This window comes from Sinohyriopsis cumingii, chromosome 5 (assembly GCF_028554795.1).
Source record: "Sinohyriopsis cumingii isolate HCF-2022 chromosome 5, ASM2855479v2, whole genome shotgun sequence".
NCBI lineage: Eukaryota > Metazoa > Mollusca > Bivalvia > Unionida > Unionidae > Sinohyriopsis > Sinohyriopsis cumingii.
The window spans coordinates 85,006,086-85,025,682 of NC_142965.1; the positions used below are offsets into that span (position 1 = coordinate 85,006,086).

The window sequence follows — 19,597 nt, forward strand, 5'->3', positions numbered from 1 at the left end:
TCAGCAAGTCTAAAAGGGCTTTGTGGATCATCAGGTGATAACCATAATATTTTATAAGTTTCATGGCCATCTAAAAAAAAAAGCAGGACTAGTTGTCCTAATTATATTGTGTGCTGTATGGAAAGATGAACTTAAGCCAGGATTACTACATTCCCCCACCTTTATATTCAGCAATTTCGTGTATGCGAAAATCACTTTTGATAACTAGATTTGGCATTTCAGTTTTAGAAATATGACTCCAAGTTTTTTGCTTGGTCTCCAACTTTTCTAGGTTTCAAAGTCCTTGACCAGCTTATGAAAACATCAAATACACCTACCATATGTACTGACTTATAAATCGAGTCCAACTGCAAACAACAGAAATCCTAATCTGCCATAGCATAATGCACTGGACAATCTGGGACTATATTTTTTTTGTTCTACCAATTACTCCTGACAAACTGCACAGACCCAGATCTGCTAGTGCATTATGTGATGGCAGATGTGTGTGCAGTTTACAGTTGGACTCATAAGCAAATATAGATGGTAGGTTACTATGCATGAAACAAATTTCAGCTGCATTTTAGACAGCTGATCATGAGTGATGTTTCCTGAAGCTATAGATGTTCTGAGCCACCAGTCAAAATATTTCTTAATTTCACCATGTGTACATGATCTGATGAGTCATTTGTGACAAAAAGAATGAACTAGTTTTGTTAGCAGATTTGCATTTCATCTGAATCTGATTGCATATAGACTTGTGTGTGTGTCAAAATACTGATTTTTGTTGACCTTTAACTTTATTATGGTATGTTATAAAATTACTTTCTTAACTCAAAATTATAGTTAGCAAAGGTAAATATTCAGCTTATTAATTTGTTTGTGTGTCCAATTTCTGTCACCAACTTTGAAGTTGAAGTATTCTTGCCCACGGTATTTACCTAGCATACTACATTGGATATTTTAAAACCAGAATGAGTAGATTGGTTTAGAAATAAGTAATCCTGTTGAATCTTCACTATTCCTTCTTCACTAGTTGCTTTGTGACAACTAAAACTCAACTAGCTATTAGACTAATGATATTATGAAAACTGCTATTAAGACAGGAAATTTACTTGCCTCAGGCCATCAGATTATTGCAAAAATTTTAGCACTGTATTGATGCAGTAAAAGCTGTCTTTGACTGGCTGTTAATTTCTGAGTGTACTTCTAATATAATATTTACAGAGATGTCATAGTAGACTTCATGCCCTGGATTCAAGTCCTATTGTATCTATTGTATTGTTCAACTTATTATCCCCACACTTTAAAAAAAACCAAAGCATCATTGTATTTTGTGACTCCCACCCCACCTCCATCGGTACAATACCACATCTCGTTCTAAACTGCTTTTGAAATGCATACAACATTGTACTTATGTTCATATATTAACCATGTGCAAAAGGAGTTTCATCTTGCTGAATCCCTTTAGGCTATGAAAATAAATAAAAATTGTGTTGGTTTTAATGGTACTTTTAACACATTATTAGTTATGGATATCATGTCAAGGAAATGGGAGCTAAGTGCCTTTCACTGGGGCAGGGTTTGGTGAGTGATTGAACCTGTGATTCATGGATTGCAAGTCTGTTGTTATATCAACTGGGGTACCATGCCTCCCAGATGTGCAGAAATGTCAGTTAATATGACATTTAAAATATTTTGCAGAGTTCCTACATGTAGAAGAATGATGCATCATTTGTGTGATGGATTATGACCATGAGTCATGGTCTTGAGGTGGATGTGAGTATTCTGTATGGGGAAGAGTTGAGAGTGGTGGTTTTGCAAAAAGCAGTGAAAAGAGTGTGGATTTATGATGGTTAGCCGTTGCAGTTGCTCTGGTTTATGATCAACAAAGTTGTAGTAGATAACAGATTTTTAAACTGTACAAAGTGTTCGCTCTGACATTTTAATATTTCTCTAATAAATGATGCCTGTATCAATTTGTGTCAAAGATAACAATTCTTTGTTTCAGATTCAACCAGGGCTTGCCAAAATGCTACTTCTTGCTCATGGATGGAGGAAAGATTATATAATAGACAGGTATAATTTACTTAATAAACATGTTTTATTGAGTACTTTCTCAGTTATAAGCCTTACATGTGGAATTTGCTTTAGTATCTGGTCTACTGATGTTCTTCATTCCCTATATCTTTTTGTGTGCGAAGAAGCTATACTTGAATGTTGGTTTTTAGTAGCTGTCAAGGTGAGTGTGTTTTGGATTTTAATGTAGCTTTAACAATTTGAGTTATATTGCTGTGATGTCTGCACTGTGGCAGTTTATAGTGATTTCTAGCTCTGGGGCATAATGCAGCAGACATGTGGCATCATGTCCCACCCAGTCACATTATCATGACATCAGCTTGGTTCCTGCACGGGTCTAGATTTCTGGAAAAAGTCTTAAATTTTAAAATTGCTTTCCAGGCCTCGAAAAGATCTGGAAAAATTTCAAAATGACTTAAAAATCTGGAAAAAGTCTTAAATTTTCGTTGTTCCCTTTCACATGATGTCATTAACATTCTTTCCCTTCACTAAGTTTAACTGTCACATTGGGTCCTGGACAAGACTTTCTGTTGTAGTTTGAGCCTTGCATTGAGAAAGTTTTACAAATACATGTTTACAATACAGGATACCTAGACAGTCCTCAAGGTAGAATTCTAGTGCGGTTCATACTGGTTGATTCAGTCTGGCAAATAGGCCTACTGGCTGATGATAGTGATGGCATTTTATTTTAAAGCTATGAATTACATCAAATTATTGGAGCTAGAAAAGTGTTAAAAGTGAGAATTTTAGTTTATGCAGCTTTACTGCAATTGAGCTTTGATTTGAGTGGGTCACGCATATAATCAGAACCAGAATGGGCATCATTTTGAAAGCTTGAAAATATGTTACACTGCAAATTTATGTCAACTTTTTGACCAAATTCGGCACACCATAAACAAATTCATAACTTTTCAAACACTAGATATGTAATTTTAATAGGTCTGATCACCAGCATACAAGGTGCCAACTTCTTTACTATTCATTTGGCAATTGTTAGCAAATATCTCGGGGGCCCCGAGTGGTCTAAAGCGCTCTTCGTTACGGATCACTGCCATCTCACCTCTGTCTGCATAAGTTCGAGTCTCGGATTCGGCTAATGTGGGTATGTGAGAGAGCTTGCCAGTAGCTTCTCATGGGTCGGTGGTTCTTTCTGGGGTTTTCCCGAGTTCTTCCTCCACCATTAATACTGGCCGCCATGTATAGCCTATCGTGTGCTGAAAAATGGCATTAAACCCTACAACAACAACAACAAAAAAGCAAATATCTCTGGATTTATAAACACAGATTAACTCAGTCTTATTCTTGAGGAGTGTTTTAATGTATTGCCTGGATATTTTATTTACTCCTTAGCTTCCAGGTAGAAGAATGAGTGTGATTTAAACAATGAATAGTAACACGGATTCATATTCTTTGATTCACATGGATTATATTTTTTGGAGTAAATCAATGCAAGGTGAAGTCTAATGTACAATTGGGATGATTTACCACCAGATTTGATCCAAGATAGGAATAAAATGGGGACACAGGTGCTTGACGCAAGCTTGATATTGAGAAAAAAAACAATAATCTGAAAGAAAATAAATCATACAGAGTGACAAAAATACCTTAGATTACCCCCATGACCCGTTCTGACATAGGACCCTCTCTATCATACTATATAAGAATATAATATATACTATATAGTATGATAGAGAGGGTCCTATGTCAGAACGGGTCATGGGGGTAATCTAAGATTTTTTTGTCACTCTGTTTAATTTATTTTCCTTCAGAATATTGTTTTTTTTTTTTCTCTCAGCATGAAGCTCTTGTCGAGCACATGTGAATAGGGATATATGTTTTCGCTGTCTTCTTAATTCACTTGAAGAAATGTAGGGATATCATAAATTTATTTTAGTGTACTATAAAAAGTCTTTATATTTTTAACATTTGCAAATTTTCAAAGTCTGGGAAAATTGTACTTTAAATATTTAAAATGTTTTCTGCATAATATCTTAAGGTTTAAGAGTGGAAAAAGAAAACAAAAACATAAGTATGTAATAATGAGAATAAATCCAAAAATGTTAACAGTTTTCCTTAAAATACATCATTCAAATTATCTTGATCATAGGCAGATGCTCTAACCATTAGAGCAACAGTGTGGTCAGCTGTTGAGGCATAGGATGACAAGGATATGGATAAAATTACATGGTAGTGTATACTCAGGAGATTAAATTGCCTGTACGTTTAAGTTAAGGTTCTCTTATTGACCAAAATATCTGGACACTATAAAAAAATACTTTTTGGTCTGTCTGGATAATTCATGCACCAGTAAAACTTGTCAGTTTTCATGAACATCATAAGGAAACGTAATATCTTTATTCGTCACAGTTGTGTGTCAATGATCCTGGCAAGTACAGTGTTTAGGGCAGGAAACCACATGGATTAAATCCTTGCTTTCCCAAAAAGAATACTTGCATGGTAATGTTTCAATGTTTTTCTCCAGATGAAAAGTTCTAGTTGCTTTTCTGGTGATTATTATTCTTTTTTACTTGTAAAAATATGAGGAAGACCTTGCTTTAGGTAAAAATGAAGGGAAACTGTTATTTACTCTATGCAGTTTCCAAATTTTATGTGTTGGGGGTGGGTGGGTGTGATGTTTGTATGTATATGTATGTATATATTCAGGAGTTACCCAAATCTACTTGCTCACTCCTGGGCTAGGCTCAGTGCAATGTGGGTAAGCTCAGATCTGCAACACACTAGCCCACAGGCAATGTCCATAAGATTGAGAGAGGGATACAAGTTACAAGAAATTTGTTTGTATCAAAGATTTGCCATGTTTCCGGTCCTACATTAGCCTCTAGCAGTTTGTCAAATTGCCAGCTCTAAACAATCAGCTTTTCAAAGACTATTTTGATGCCTCTCGCCAAATTTTTAGGAAATAGGTGTTAATTGCTATAGATACAACTCGTGAGATTTCTTTGATAGGTGTATTCTTGGAAATTAAAGGCGCTAATCTCTAACGATTAAATATCAAGAGTATGTCATTGAGAGAGTGATTGATATTAGGAAAATGTAGCATCCACAAGTGGCATTTATAATCCTTATATAGCTAATAATTACAGGATACAGACTGCTAGGCAAACAGTTAAATGGAGAAAAATTTGTGTTCTCTAATCACTCTCAGATGTGAGAGTTGCAAATACTTTGATGCATTTCACTGATTTGAAGGTGACTGCATGATAATTGTTCTTTAAATGGATAAAATTAATGTTCACAAATCCTTGAGTTGTGAGTTAAAATAAATCATTACAGTATTGCTTTAATATTCTCTCTCTTTCTTAAAAATGTATATGTGTACATGTCTCTATCTGCTCTTCCATCTACATTCTCCACATGTATTATTTCCATATTTTTTTAGAAAACTTTAGCTATCAGCCGACAGAGATTTAAAGGAAACAAAAGATAATGCACTTACCTTAAAATATACCATATTTTATCTTACTGTTTTACTCAAGTTGAGATATTATTTTTGGGCAAGTTTTCCAATCACCTTGACTTTTATAAAAATTTTAATGCCCTTGTGTAATATATATATATATATATATATATATATATATATATATATATATATATATATATATATAAAGCACAGTTGTCCAAACATTTTTGTTTCAGATGCAAGAAAGAACCTGATAGGCTTTTAATTGATTCCAAACTCATGCCAGAACGAAAAGTAACTGTAAGTATTAGAAGACATTGATATGAAAACTGCTTGTACATTTTCACTATATTGCAGGATCTTTTTTTGTCTTGCTACGTTTATTTACAAGATCAAATACAGGGGAAATTACCATTTACATGTTTTTCATACTTTTAGTACAATAAATATGTGTAAACTAAAAATCGGCTTCTCCTGGTTGATTCATTTCCATGAAATTCCTGAAATTTAATGGTAAAATTGGTTAAAGATTTATTATTGGTTTGATGTTACGTATTACATAAGAATGAGTGTTATTTTGTTGTAGAAGATTATTGGTGAACCATCATTTAAAATGAAAATAATTGTTTTTGTGGTCACAATTTGTGAATCAAAACTACATTGGAACAATTGTATATTTTTTGAAAATCTCTTGAGGAAAAAAGGCAAACAGAAAAACTGATTCATTAATTTCCTCAGGATTTTCAGTCAGTTCCTCATGCACTTCTGCCATTGTGCGATCTTGGCATGAGCAATTTCTTATAGTAACTAGATAAATCAATGAAGCATCTCATTGGTCGGTTGCAAAAAGTTGCTTAATAAACGTTTGTTTATCAGGGTTGATATTGAAGTGAAGTGCTCACATGATCAGACTGGGCATTATTAATTGTAATAAATGTTTCAGATTTCATTACACTCACACCAAAATGACTGCAGGGAATTTATTTGCAGTAGTTCATTTTTAAGGCAGATTCCTAAAATTTAGGAGGTATTTGTGTATTCTGGAGAAATCAGTTGATAAGAAATTTTAAAAGAAACTCACACTGTGAAGTGTATAAAGAGCATTGTGAATAATTCTTATTCTACTTTTAAAATGGATTTAGACATTAATTTCAACAAAACTTTGGTGTCACCTTAACTTTAAGATGATATGAGGGAAACAGAGACAGAGAGATGAACACTTTGTAGCATTGGTTGTTTCATGTTCTTAAATTTCCACATGATCACTGTACGTTCCATTGCCTATTTCAAATCTCTAATGTTCCACTGATGTCACTTCTGCATACATATCAGTGGGAGGTAATGCTTGTTTCAGCCTAAGTGAGAGTAACAGTTTGAAATGCAGTAGATCATTAACTGTGTAATGTGTTTGTGTGATTTAGATTTTTAACATAGCTTGAACAATTTTAGTGACATCACTACGTTGTCTGTGGTAAGGCAGTTTATAGTGATGTGTAGCATTGGGTATCATGCAGCAGACGTTTAGCATCGTGTCCCACCTAGTCACATTATTTTGACACCAGGCCAATCAGTCCTAAGACTAACCTCTTAATGCTGAGCACCAAGTGAGGCAGCTATAGTACCATTTTTATGAGTCTTTGGTATGACTCGGCCAAGTTTCAGACCTGCAACCTCGTATTTGAGGTGGACATTCTGACCAGTATATGGGGGATTCAGTACCAAGTGTAAATGGAAACCTCAATTTTTGACCATTATGCAAGTTCATACATGTGTGATTTACAAGTTCATCCATTCATAGTGACTATGTATTGCCTCCTGATTTTGTCCACACAAATGATATTTGAAACACACAAAAAGGTTAATTGTGGCCTGTCTTGGTGAAGTCAGCAGAGCTCTATAGTAATCCTGTCTGACTATCTGTATATCTGTCATTAGTTTGGTTTTTGCAAGATAATTTTACTATAAATTCTTGGATTTTAACCAGATTTGGTATTCAGTATTACAGTGATCCAACCTTGAAAGATTTAGATTTCAAGCCTTCTGTGTCATCTTTTACATGCATTATGGACCATAATTGCCAGTCACCATTAACTTTTCATTTCTGCAGTTTATATTTGCTAAGGATTGTTGGGCTTAAGCATATTTGACATGCAAATCTATATTGATAAGACCTTGAATGAGAGTGATTTCCTGTATCCATTAAATCATTTACCGAGTTATGCCCCCTGATTGCTAGTTGTCTTCACTTTGGTTTTCACCGTATAAATATACCAGCTTTTGTTGGATTTCAGGTAAATTTAGTATGGAGTTTTATGTTGATTAGACCTTGAATGAGTTTGGAATCCAGTATTCCATAGCTTCCTTTAGAATAGTTATTCCCCTTGATTGCCCATCTTTTCCTTTTTGTTGTCTGCAGATTATTGAATTTCAACCAGATTTGGTATGGAGCTTTACACTTATGAGATCTTGATTTCCATCTCCAGCAATCTGTGATAACATTTGCATGAGTTATGCCCCAAGATTGTTCTCCTAAGTGTAGTTTCTGTAACAATATTTGACTGAGTTTTGTTGGATTTCAACCAAATTTGGTATGGATCTTTACATTGATGAGAAATTGAATCCATTCCCTTTTTAGCAATCCACCTAATTTACAAGAGTGGAAACAAACATTTTAGTCTTTCCTAAATATGTAGCATACAGATGCTAGGAAACTCTCTGCAACTGTGACCAGCCAGAATAGCCTTTCAACCATTATACCAGTAAGACAAACTGCAGCAGTTGCCTGGCCACCGATGTAATAGCTCACTCAATTCTTTATTGCTTACCCATGGGGGAGACACCAAATCATACACAGGCCAGTTGTTTGCGTCATATCTGTTGGCTAGACACCATGCTGTACCTGGAAACATGCCTGATGTGGACAGCCCCATAGGATATGCAGGGATAATCTCAGTCGGTGTACACCTGCCTTACCATGAAACAAATGGAGTTTCAGCTTTATTGTGGCTTTTGAAGAAATTTATAGTTTAACTAATCTATGTGTGCCCAACTCTGTCATCTGCAAGCCAAGCCTGTATGATGAAAGCTTTGGTAGACTTCGATTGCAAGCCAAATCTATATGTTGAAAGCTTTGGCAGAACTTGGAATGTGTATATGATGAAAGACTTGGAATGCAAGCCAAGCCTATATGACAGAAAATTTGGTAGACTTGGAATGCAAGCCAAGCCTATCTGACAAAAGCTTATGTAGACTTGGAATGCATCAATGGGCTATATGATAAAAGCTTAGGTAGACTTGGAATGCATGCCAGGGCTATATGATAAAAGCTTAGGTAGACTTGGGATGCATGCCAGGGCTATATGATAAAAGCTTAGGTAGACTTAGAATGCATGCCAGGGCTATATGATAAAAGCTTAGGTAGACTTGGAATGCATGCCAGGGCTATATGATAAAAGCTTAGGTAGTCTTGGAATGCATGCCAGGGCTATATGATAAAAGCTTAGGTAGACTTGGAATGCATGCCAAGGCTATATGATAAAAGCTTAGACTTGGAATGCATGCCAGGCTATACGATAATAGCTTAGGTAGACTTGGCATGCATGCCAAGGCTATATGATAAAAGCTTAGGTAGACTTGGCATGCATGCCAAGGCTATATGATAAAAGCTTAGGTAGACAAGGAATGCAAGCTAAGACTATGTGATGAAAGCTTTGGCAGGGAATGCAAGCCAAATCTTTATTATGAAAGTTTTGGCAGGGAATGCAAGCCAAATCTCTATGATGAAAGCTTTGTTAGGTTTGGAATGCAAGCCAAGTGTATATGAAAAAAATATTTGGTAGACTTGGAAGATGAAGATGAACATCATTCATTCTGTCTACTACAGCAGTCAGTGAACATCAAATAGGTCAACAGTATCATTCCTTTTAGTGCTTGATTTCACATTTGACTGACTTTTTCCTCAGGCTTGTTGACAAATAAGAGTTAGCTCTTATTACTGTCAAGTGTTACTGATCCATGGTATCTGACACTTTCAGGCATTAAGGCAGAGGAGATGTTGGTCATGATAAAAATATGTCAGATCTGTTAGCCAGTTTTGACATTAATAGGCCAGAAATTCTCACCCTATGCCCTTTATTTAATCTTCCATGGCTTCTGATGTCACTCAGTTCTAGTCTTTTATCCAGTACCCAACAAGGTTTGCTTTCTGATAACTTTCAGTATGCAGAGTGAGTGAGTTGCATGACCTTTTAATGAACGTAAACTATCCCCAGTTTAGATGGAATATTATAGTGTTCCTATTGATGCAACCAGGCTTTGTAGCTAAGAATATGTGGCCATTGGCTGGCAATCAGAGAGTGGTCGTATTTTCTCTCATTTCAATTGATGCATCAAGAGAGTCAGTGATGCATGACTGTGTTCATCCTCTCAAGCATTATTTGAAGCTCGTAGGAAGAAGAAGAAAAAAAGAGTCATACAGCACTTCTTTTATGTTCTGGTGGAGTCTGGGAAAGAGGATATAACCCAACAGACTTAGCATCAAGGTGACCACTCCATTGGTCTAACTGGATGAATGTGGGAGGTCACAGGTTCAAACCCCAGCTGAGTCATACCAAAGACTTGTAAAAATGGTACTTGCAGCTGCCATGCTTGGCACTCAGCATTAAGAGGTTAGTGTTAGGACTAGTTTGGCCTGGTATCAGGATAATTTGACTGATGGGACATGACGCTACATGTATGTGGCATGATGTGCCAGTGCTAGACATAACTATAAACTGCCACACTGCATACATCATAGCATATCACTAAAATTGTTAAAGCTATGTTAAAAAATGTAAAGCACACACACACTTGAGTATCATGGCTGAAGAGGGTTAATTTCTTTGCATACTCAGAAGTTTAAAAAAATCAGATATGCCTCAAGAAGCTTATGAAATTAGAGCGATCTCTGCAAACCTTCAATTCACAGTTACTGGATTTGAGGTAGCTGAGCTTTTTTCCTAACATTAATTAATTCATTCATTGGAATGGCCACGATTGATTAACAGGCTTGCGCCAGCTACTCCTGATTTTTGTTCTGTTTTTAATGATATATGTGTTCGTTGAATGTCTTCCTCTATGTTATTGTATTTATCATGCATTGGCTGTTTTGTTGGAATGTGTTTCTTCATCTGCTTCTTTTGAAACAGAACTATTAGATTTTTTTCCCAGTCTTGCCCCATTGACTGTAATTGACATTGGATATGCCAACATTGTATGACATTGTCCTTTCTACACATTTATTTTATGATGAACCCTTCTTAATTGCATTAAAGATATAAGAGTGGACAGAGGGATGACACAGATGTCAGCCCTCTGGTTTGATTCTTTAATGGTAACCTAAGTACGTAGAGAAAATACTGTCATACTGTTCAGTCTGGTTCATCTCCAATTCTAGCACAGAAACTTCAAAAAAGTTCAAAGCACATCTGCTTGGATCATCCATAGAGTACCAAGAACTAAATGCTCCTCCCCTTGCTCTCTATCATCCACTTGCTGCCAGTCCACTTGAGAATCAAAAAGATCTTTATGCTGCATTTCATTGACTGCCTCCAGTCCAAGATTCCTTTCTGATCTCACCTACATGTACCCCACTTCTAGATAATTACACTTCTCTTCTGACACTCATATTCTCATTATTCCCACTATCAAAACCAAGTCCTATGGACAACCTTGTTTTGCCTACTAGAGCTCAGCTACCTGGAACAAATTGCTTCTGGAACTTATAGACAATAACCTTGTTCAGAAATGTTCTTTAAACTCACCTTTTTTGACTGCAAGAACAGATTTAAGACTTAAGAAATTATTTTTATGTTAATTATTCTGAGCAAGTTTTAATTTAAAAATTTACTGTTTTTTTGTGTGCAATCTTGTTTGAGTATATATATATATATATATATATATATATATATATATATATATATATATATATATATATATATATATATATATTATTGCCCTTAATTTTTTAAACCAATATTGTAAAGTGCTTAGAGCTTCTAATGATTAAGCTTAGTCCAAAATCCACAATATTATTTTTAATGTGATTGGGTAAGTATTCTCTGAGACAAATAGTTTAAAAATTGCTTTTTCCTTGTAATTTACCATTGTATAAGGTAACCTGACCAGTAGCACAGTACATTTTTATGGCTAACATAGATGGAAATATGGTGAGGGATGACAGCACATGAATTTGTTTAGTATGTTTGGTTTTATAGTTTGTCCTTTTCATCTGAGTCTGTGTTTTATTAATTTAAAATTATGTTACAGGAACAGATAGTCGGGAATTCAGCTGTTTGTTCAGTCTGTCTTTTGAGAAGGCCCCAGGATTACTTCTACAGTTTGTCATGTGGTCATTCCTTTTGTGGAGAATGCTGGGATGAGTTTTGTCAGGTTCAGATCCAGCAGGGCATTACAACAGGTTTGTTTCTCTTTCCTTTAGTTTGGAAATTTGCTTGCCTTTTATTATCCTTTAAGACATCTCTCAATATCAGAAAAAAAGTTTGTTTTTAAGTATAGAGGTTGACATGGTGGTTAAAAGTTTACTTGCAAATCTTTAGAAAAGAAACAGAAAAATTCATTTTTTGGAGACAGATACAGAAATAAAGTCAGCAGTAAAATTACTCTTAATCCAATTAACATAGATGTGGTTATTGTTTAGGGTTTTATTAATATAAACCATCATCAAAAGAAAATGAAGGTTAAAGGAGACCAGAAATCAAAATTTTCCTTTTACATATGTAATTCTCTAGAGATTTTAATTCGACTGTCATGTTTATAAATTAAATATCGTAAGCGGGTAGTGATTATATTGCGTGGAAGATACCACGATTCCGTAAATTGCCGAGTTTTTCCAAGTTTTGATGAGATGACAGATCATGTGGTCCCGTTACGCAATACTAGCCAGTCCTCAAATACAAACATAAACTTGGCGAGCGAGACAGACAGGAGGAGACCACATTTGGGTTGCACATTCAAAAGTTGAATCTGCTGTCTGATATAATAGTTTATGTACTGTACTGGTCAGTGCTAAACAAATTTTTTTAGGCACATGCACCGGTGACTTAAATAAACTCAAGCCCTGACTGAAATTCCACAAGCCCGGACAGTTCATACTTGTCAACTCTCAAGCTGGGAGAAATACCTCCCGATTTTTGGGGTATTTCCTCATCTACCTCCCGATCTCATATTATCTCATTGATTTTTCTCAGCGAAGTCTATTACATTATGTCTGTCAATTTTTCATTTGTCAGAAGAAAAAGCCCAACCCCAAACTATTTATAAATAGACATAATGTATGCAATCCAGTCTAAACTGCCACACTGCAGACACCGTAGCGATCTGACTGAAAAATTGTTAAAGCTACGTTAAAAGTTAAAAACACACGCACACACTTCTAAATCTGGCACTGGACGAAATAATTAACCTCACACAACAGTTTTGTTTTTCTTAAGTAAATAGAACGTGAAGATTAAACATTATTCAAGTAAATTTCAGATGTTTTTAAACAACTACAACAGTACTATAGTAACAAAAAAATAATATAAAAAAAAGTTGTCACCAATTAGCTTAAACGAATGATCACTGTGAAATTTTCTCTGCCAACAAAATCACATCTCCATTTCCGCCAAAGAAACTTGGCCAATTAACACCTGACATTCCTCTACCGTATATGTAAAGTTTAATCACTATGATTAAATTAAAATAAGGAATAAAACAAAATATACCACACAGTATATGTGCCCTTAAAGAACTAATTCAGAATAAATATTTTATTCAGCAAACAGTGTTACATGGATTAAGACTTAAACCTAAGGAAATAAGGTGGGGCATAAAACGTGGGAAAAACAGTTGCCACACATACGGTAACTTGTGACTGCAGATTTGAACAGTTAAAATGAAGTCCATGGCATCGTAAGTAACAACAAAATAGGCATCGTTTATTTGGCAATCAATTGCTGGTGCTTACATACGCACACTGTCGAACATGGTTTCTTTGAAGTATGTCTGAAGGGCAGTCGTTTTCACAAGATCAATGCAAGGATAAGGATTATGTTCATTAGTCACACCGGCTTTATTGTTTGCTTACTTAAATCAAAATTTTAGCTATTTTGCAATTTAGCCAGAGCTGACCAGAATATGCAAACCGGGCTTGACCTGTTTGAATAATAAGGCGTATCACAGGGAGAAAAGGCATGTCCCATGGGCGCTTGCACATTGGGGCAAGGGGTTGGGTCAATAGTCTCCTCCTCTCCCCAGTTTATATTGTCAGCCAGTTAATGTGAAACTTTTACCTCTTTTCATTTAATCGCTGCTATTTAAACTGCCAGAGGGATAGTTTTATATCATTTCCAATCATTACAGGTTACCGTTTATGCATACTACATGTAACAGGCATACACTGAAATTTTTTTGTTTTTAATTATTAATTTTTTAAGATTACTGAATTTTGTGTTTTCTCGAAACACGACAGGTTTAGAATCATAATTTTTAGCAAAGCTTCCATTTGATTAAAATCAGATCTAAAGTTCACATAGGACAGTGGTGATTTGATTTAGAGTGTGCCATGTTAAGGCATGTATGTCAACCTCTTGAAAATACATTTACTCATTTCACCAGTGCGATCAAAGTTTCCTCAGGCAAACAATTTTTGTTTTGACAAGCCCGACGGGCACCTCACTTTGAATACAGGATGGGAGGATGGGCCGAAACTAAAACCAGAGGGGCCCAGGGTGTCGGGCTATCAGATTTGTTTTTAGCACTGCTGGTGTAGATAAAAGATCTGTGAATTGATTATTGCATTTTGTGGTCACTTACTCAGCCTTCTGCCTATTTTCGTAACTTGCATGTTTCGCCAACTTTTAGTCTAGGCCTAGCATTTGCATATCCTTGAGCTTCCATTTTTTCATGATCCCTCTTGTAACATTCCTTTTAAAAATGTAACGAGCACAGAGTGCTGTATGGTGTTGCTTTGAAATCGACTCGTTTGTAATAATGTATCCATTCTTTTATTATGCCTTTATCTTTCGGAAAAGAAAAAAAATGTTGTCCACAGGCTTTTCTTAATGTTCTATTACACCTGTAAGCAACACAAAACAGCATTGTCTTTTACTCTGGCCACTCCCACTTGGGCTGCTGGAGTCGCTACTATGACGTCACATCCTGAAAGTAACCGAATAGACACTTAAATTTTGCATACGAGGTCACGGAAATTCAGCTCCTAGAAGATAGGCCAATATTTAAATATTGGCATTATAGTCGCAGATGATACTTCAGAATAAGGTTTTCTGCCATAGTACTTTTATTATTATTCTATATTTCCATTGGTTTCTGGTCTCCTTCAAGGTCCTTTTATCAGTGAATTTAAGGCCAGAGGGATGGTTAGAACTCCAGATAGTGTCTCTTAATGTTGAAGTTGACTATTGTTTTATCAGATAGATCTTGGTATACTAATAAAAGCAGCATAATGCTTTTTTGTAATTACTGTTTAATTTGACATAATCTTAACCATTTGTTATCTTCCATTAATTACTAAATGGATATCAGCCTTACTTTCTAAGGTAACCAATTTATTAGCCTATGACCATTAAACTTTGAAATAGCCACTTAAATTGTGAATTAGAACATCATATTGCTACAGAAGTTTGATAGTGTGGTCTAACCATTTTCGTTTAAGAGAGTAACCATTTTTGTGGTGAAATGTCCATTTTTAAAGTGGAACTTTTTTTTGGAAATCTTTTTCAGGAAGATCATACAAGGGCTGTTGTTGCAATGGGCAATACTGATCGGTACTTACTTGTAATAGAGCAGCTTTTTTCCAATTACAGTCACAAAATATATGGATTTGGAACATCAGCTAGTGTGTTAAAAGTCACAAAATATATGAATTTGGAACAATAGTCACTATTTTAAAAGTCACTAAATATATGAGTTTGGAACAATTGTATGGTAAAATTCACCAAATTAATGAATGGTGAACATCAGTCTTTATGTTAAAAATGACTCAGTAAAACAATAAAATAGAGACAAACAGTCATAGATACAATTATATTTTTTTATAAAACTAAATTGTTTTGAAACTAAATTTGTAAAAATTGTTTTCCAATTTTTAAGAAACTAAACCATGTTATTTGGTATGTTTTAAAACATTTTGTGCCAGAAGAAGCATACAGTAAATGCGAAACTAGTTGCACGGAATTATTGGAGTTTGTGTTTGTTTTTTTAATCCAAAATGTTAAAAATGACTAAATATATAAATTTGAAACATTAGTATGTATGTTCAGTGTTTTTTGTAACATTGGTCTGTTAAAACTCAATAAATATGTGAATGTTGCACATCAGTCTGCATGTTAAAACTCACTAAAATATATATTTGAAACACCAGTGAGTATGTTAAAAGTTACTAAATATATCAATTTGGAATTATAGTCAGCATGTTAAAAGTCACTAAATATATAAATCTGGAACATCAGTCTATATGTTTAAAGTCACTGAATATATGATTTTGGAACATTAGTCTGTATATGAAAAGTAACTAAAGATATCAACTTTGAACATAAGTCTGTATATTAAGAGTCAAAAATGTGTGGAAAGTATTTTTTTAATGCCCATTCACGACAGTTGTTGGGACATAATGTTACCCTTTTCCATCCATCTGTTCTTCAATCCATCCATAGGTTCATACCTTTACTGTATATACTTGCTTACAAGTCAAGTCCAGCTGCAGACTTCAGAGACCCAGATCTGACCTCACATAATGTGCCACCAGATCTGGGTCTGTGCAGTTTGTTAGGAGTAATCAGTAGAACAAATAACATAGACCCTGATCTGCAGACGCATAATGCTATGGCAGGTAAGGATCTTTATTGTTTGCAGTTTAATCCCACTTGTAAGTGAGTGTATACAACATTTCTCAGTTGTTCACACCCTTTTACATTTAGATGTGTTTTGTGGAACTGGGGTGGGGCATCCATGGTCTATGAATACATTTCTTGTTTTATGGTACACTTATTTCATTTTGCATTTCAGGTATTGAATGCATGGCTAAAGACTGTAACATTCTTGTCCCTGAGGATTTCTTGTGTAGTGTTATGCAGAAGCCAGAGCTACGAGACAGATATTCCCAGCTCTCATTTTCAGATCATGTTAAGGTATGATAGATTAGATGGAAAAACATTTTTATGACAGCAAATTTTTAAAAATCCAAATCTAGAGCAAATGTGTCACCATTTCATAAAATTATTGAACAAATATTTTGGGGAATGTACATGGGTTATATAAAAATCATATGTGATATTGAGATTTCCTGTTTTTTCAGGCACATGAGGGAAGATTTCAAAGAACTTCAAATAAAATTTATTGCATGAAAGAGAATGTTTGAAATTTGCAGATCATTCCATAGCATTCTCAGAAATGTTTGAATTTTTCAAACTAAGATTGTTTCTCCATCAGATGCATTACCCAATCATGGTAAAATTAGGAATTACTTCTGCTACCTCCAAAACCCAGCTTCTCCTCATTCGACTTGAAAAATCTGTCTACATTTGTATACAAAAAGGGATGTAACACATGCTGATTATCTCCTCTCACCCCCCCCAACCCCCTTTAGTTTTAACTTTTGCTGAAAACTGCCAATTTGATATCTGAAAACCATTATGTCATCTTCTGGTCTGACCTGGCTGCACACATAATACTGGCTTAACACCCACAAATAAAAGCAGTCTATCCAGCCAAGCTGGCTAGCTGTACTGACTAAGCCTTCCACCCCATTCCAGTTATACCAGCCAGTGCAGTCAGCCATGCCAAATAATCATATTTGTTAACAAGCGGTCCAAGACATCCCAAAACTACCTTTCATAGCCTTACAGTTTGGAATATATTTGGTAATGGATGCTTACGGGATAACAGTCATCTTTTCTATCTGGTGTAACATATCCTTTCACAAACTGGAGGTCGATGACCCTCAGAGTCAGTGACCATCCCAACTTTGAGACACATGATAATTCTGATCCTATCATGGAGGGAACTGGATCAATTTCAAAGCTGCCATTGAAGAAATTTTTCTTATCATACCCTCTACAGAATGTTCCCCACTGCTGGTTATTATTACACCTTAGAAAGTCAAGATTTTAGTTGATAAGGATGAAGATGAAGTCCTAAAGACTTTTACCTCAGTCTTTGAAGATTGTGGAAATAACCAGAAATCAGTGATCCAGATAATAACAAGGCCCTTTTTTTATTAACAAGTCAACGTTAGCCACCTTTATTGGTAATGATACAGGTTGCACGGAAACAGCTATCATAGTTCCTAGCCTTGACAATGATTTCACAGCCACGAATGTCAGGAGGCTGAGAACAGTTGTGCTCTGAATGCAGTCAGTCTTATCTCCAAAGAGATTATTAGGGCAACCTCTCATGTTATGGCTAATGCCCTAACAGCCTCCTCAAATATATATCTAATATGAATGGATACTCTATTGCTTACTGCATCACTCAGCCGCACCATTTAGTGACTTTGTGGTCCTTTCCTTCTGTGTCCCCACTCACGTTTGGGTGACATATTGATGAAATCAGAAAACAGACTGCACATGAGTTGCCTCTTCAGTTGTCAGTACAAAGTCTCTTCTCAGCTTACCTTCATCATGAGCATCATTAGAGATGGGACAGTAAGCAGGAGATCATGTCACCCAGCTTTCTACAGACAAGCAGAAGGGGAGAGAGAAAACAGATAAAGACATACCTTCTTTACCACCCCCCGGCAACCCTCGGTTGGGTGCCAGACTCCATCTGTCCCGCAGCTCGTGGACCTGTTGATTCCTTCATGATGAGTGGTTGATACAGTTGGTTTTGAAGGGGCTTTGCGTCACATTCAGTCAGCCCAACTATCCCCTTCATGACAGATACTCTGACTGACCCCATAAAAACCAATGTATTGCAGAAGGAGATAAAAGCATTATTAGGCAAATTAGCAGTAGAGATCATTTGAAAACTGGAAGACTATGCTTCTCTTCAAGACTGTCCACAAAGCCAGCAGGAATTGCACCCAATTATAGATTTAAGCCATCTTGTTCAAAAAGCCACAAAGTTCAAAATGGAAATGGCTAGGTTAGTCAATTTGTCCATATGACCCTATGAGTACACAATAACTATGGACCTGTCTGATGCATACTTCCACATTCCTATCCATGTAATATCAAGAAAATACCTTCATTATACCATCAGGGGAGCAATATATCAGTTTTGTGCCCGACCTTTCAGCCTCAACCTCGGTTCTTGGTCTTTACCTAAACATTGGACACCATCATCACTCTTTCTGGATATCTTCATCGGGGACTTAAGTACCTAGATGACATCCTACAGAAGTTCAGTTTTACTTCATGACATGCACAACCTTCTCTATCCCATTTGAAATTTAGGGTGGATACTAAATATGTAAAAGTCAGTGCTTGTCCCTTCCCAACATTCATTTGGGATGAAGTTCCTTACCAAGATGAACCTGCTGTGTCTTCCACCCAAATGCAAAGACTTTATTTGGAAAGAACTTCTTCAAAAAGGGAGTTCCTTTAAGTCTCCAGCCTCTTGAATGCACCAGTGAATCTTATGAATCTTGCCTGCTTCTACATGTGCCCATTGCAAGTGACTGTCCTCACTTGGTATATAGAGTGCCACCTAGCAGGTTAAGGGGAGGTAATATGTAAGAGTTACTTCCCTTATCTGTACACATTTGGACAGAAACTTTTACAAGTCTATGGAAGGGCTGGATTCTGGAGGAAGCAGCATAATTCCTAATGTTAATGTGATTGGGTAAGTATGTTATAATTTACAATAAACATTTCTTTTTTCTAACACAATATAGAAATCATATTCTCGTATTAAAAAATAGGAAGACGTTTATGGATGGTGTTACTATTACCAGTGGAGCCTTACCAGCAACCTATCAGCAATGCTGGTAACTCAGAATCATTCCGTTTAATGTGTTTGTGTGCAAGTGTGGCTTGCAAAGCTTCTACACAATTTATGTACATTCTTTAAATCTTTGTATTTCATTTGTAGAAGGGCATAACATGACCAAACGATTCAGTT

The 19,597-nt window shown here is 35.7% G+C and overlaps 1 protein-coding gene across 2 annotated transcripts in view; it reads left to right on the forward strand.

Annotated features, from left to right (window-relative positions):
* LOC149799657 (putative E3 ubiquitin-protein ligase ariadne-2) overlaps window positions 1–19,597 on the forward strand; it is a 66,344-nt gene that overhangs the window by 16,400 nt on the left and 30,347 nt on the right. For both annotated transcript variants that reach the window (XM_089959003.1, XM_089959004.1), the window contains exons 3-6: window positions 1,991–2,058; window positions 5,716–5,779; window positions 11,786–11,936; window positions 16,544–16,665. In XM_089959003.1, coding sequence (XP_089815129.1) covers window positions 1,991–2,058; window positions 5,716–5,779; window positions 11,786–11,936; window positions 16,544–16,665 — 405 coding nt within the window. The remainder of the gene's footprint in view (window positions 1–1,990; window positions 2,059–5,715; window positions 5,780–11,785; window positions 11,937–16,543; window positions 16,666–19,597) is intronic.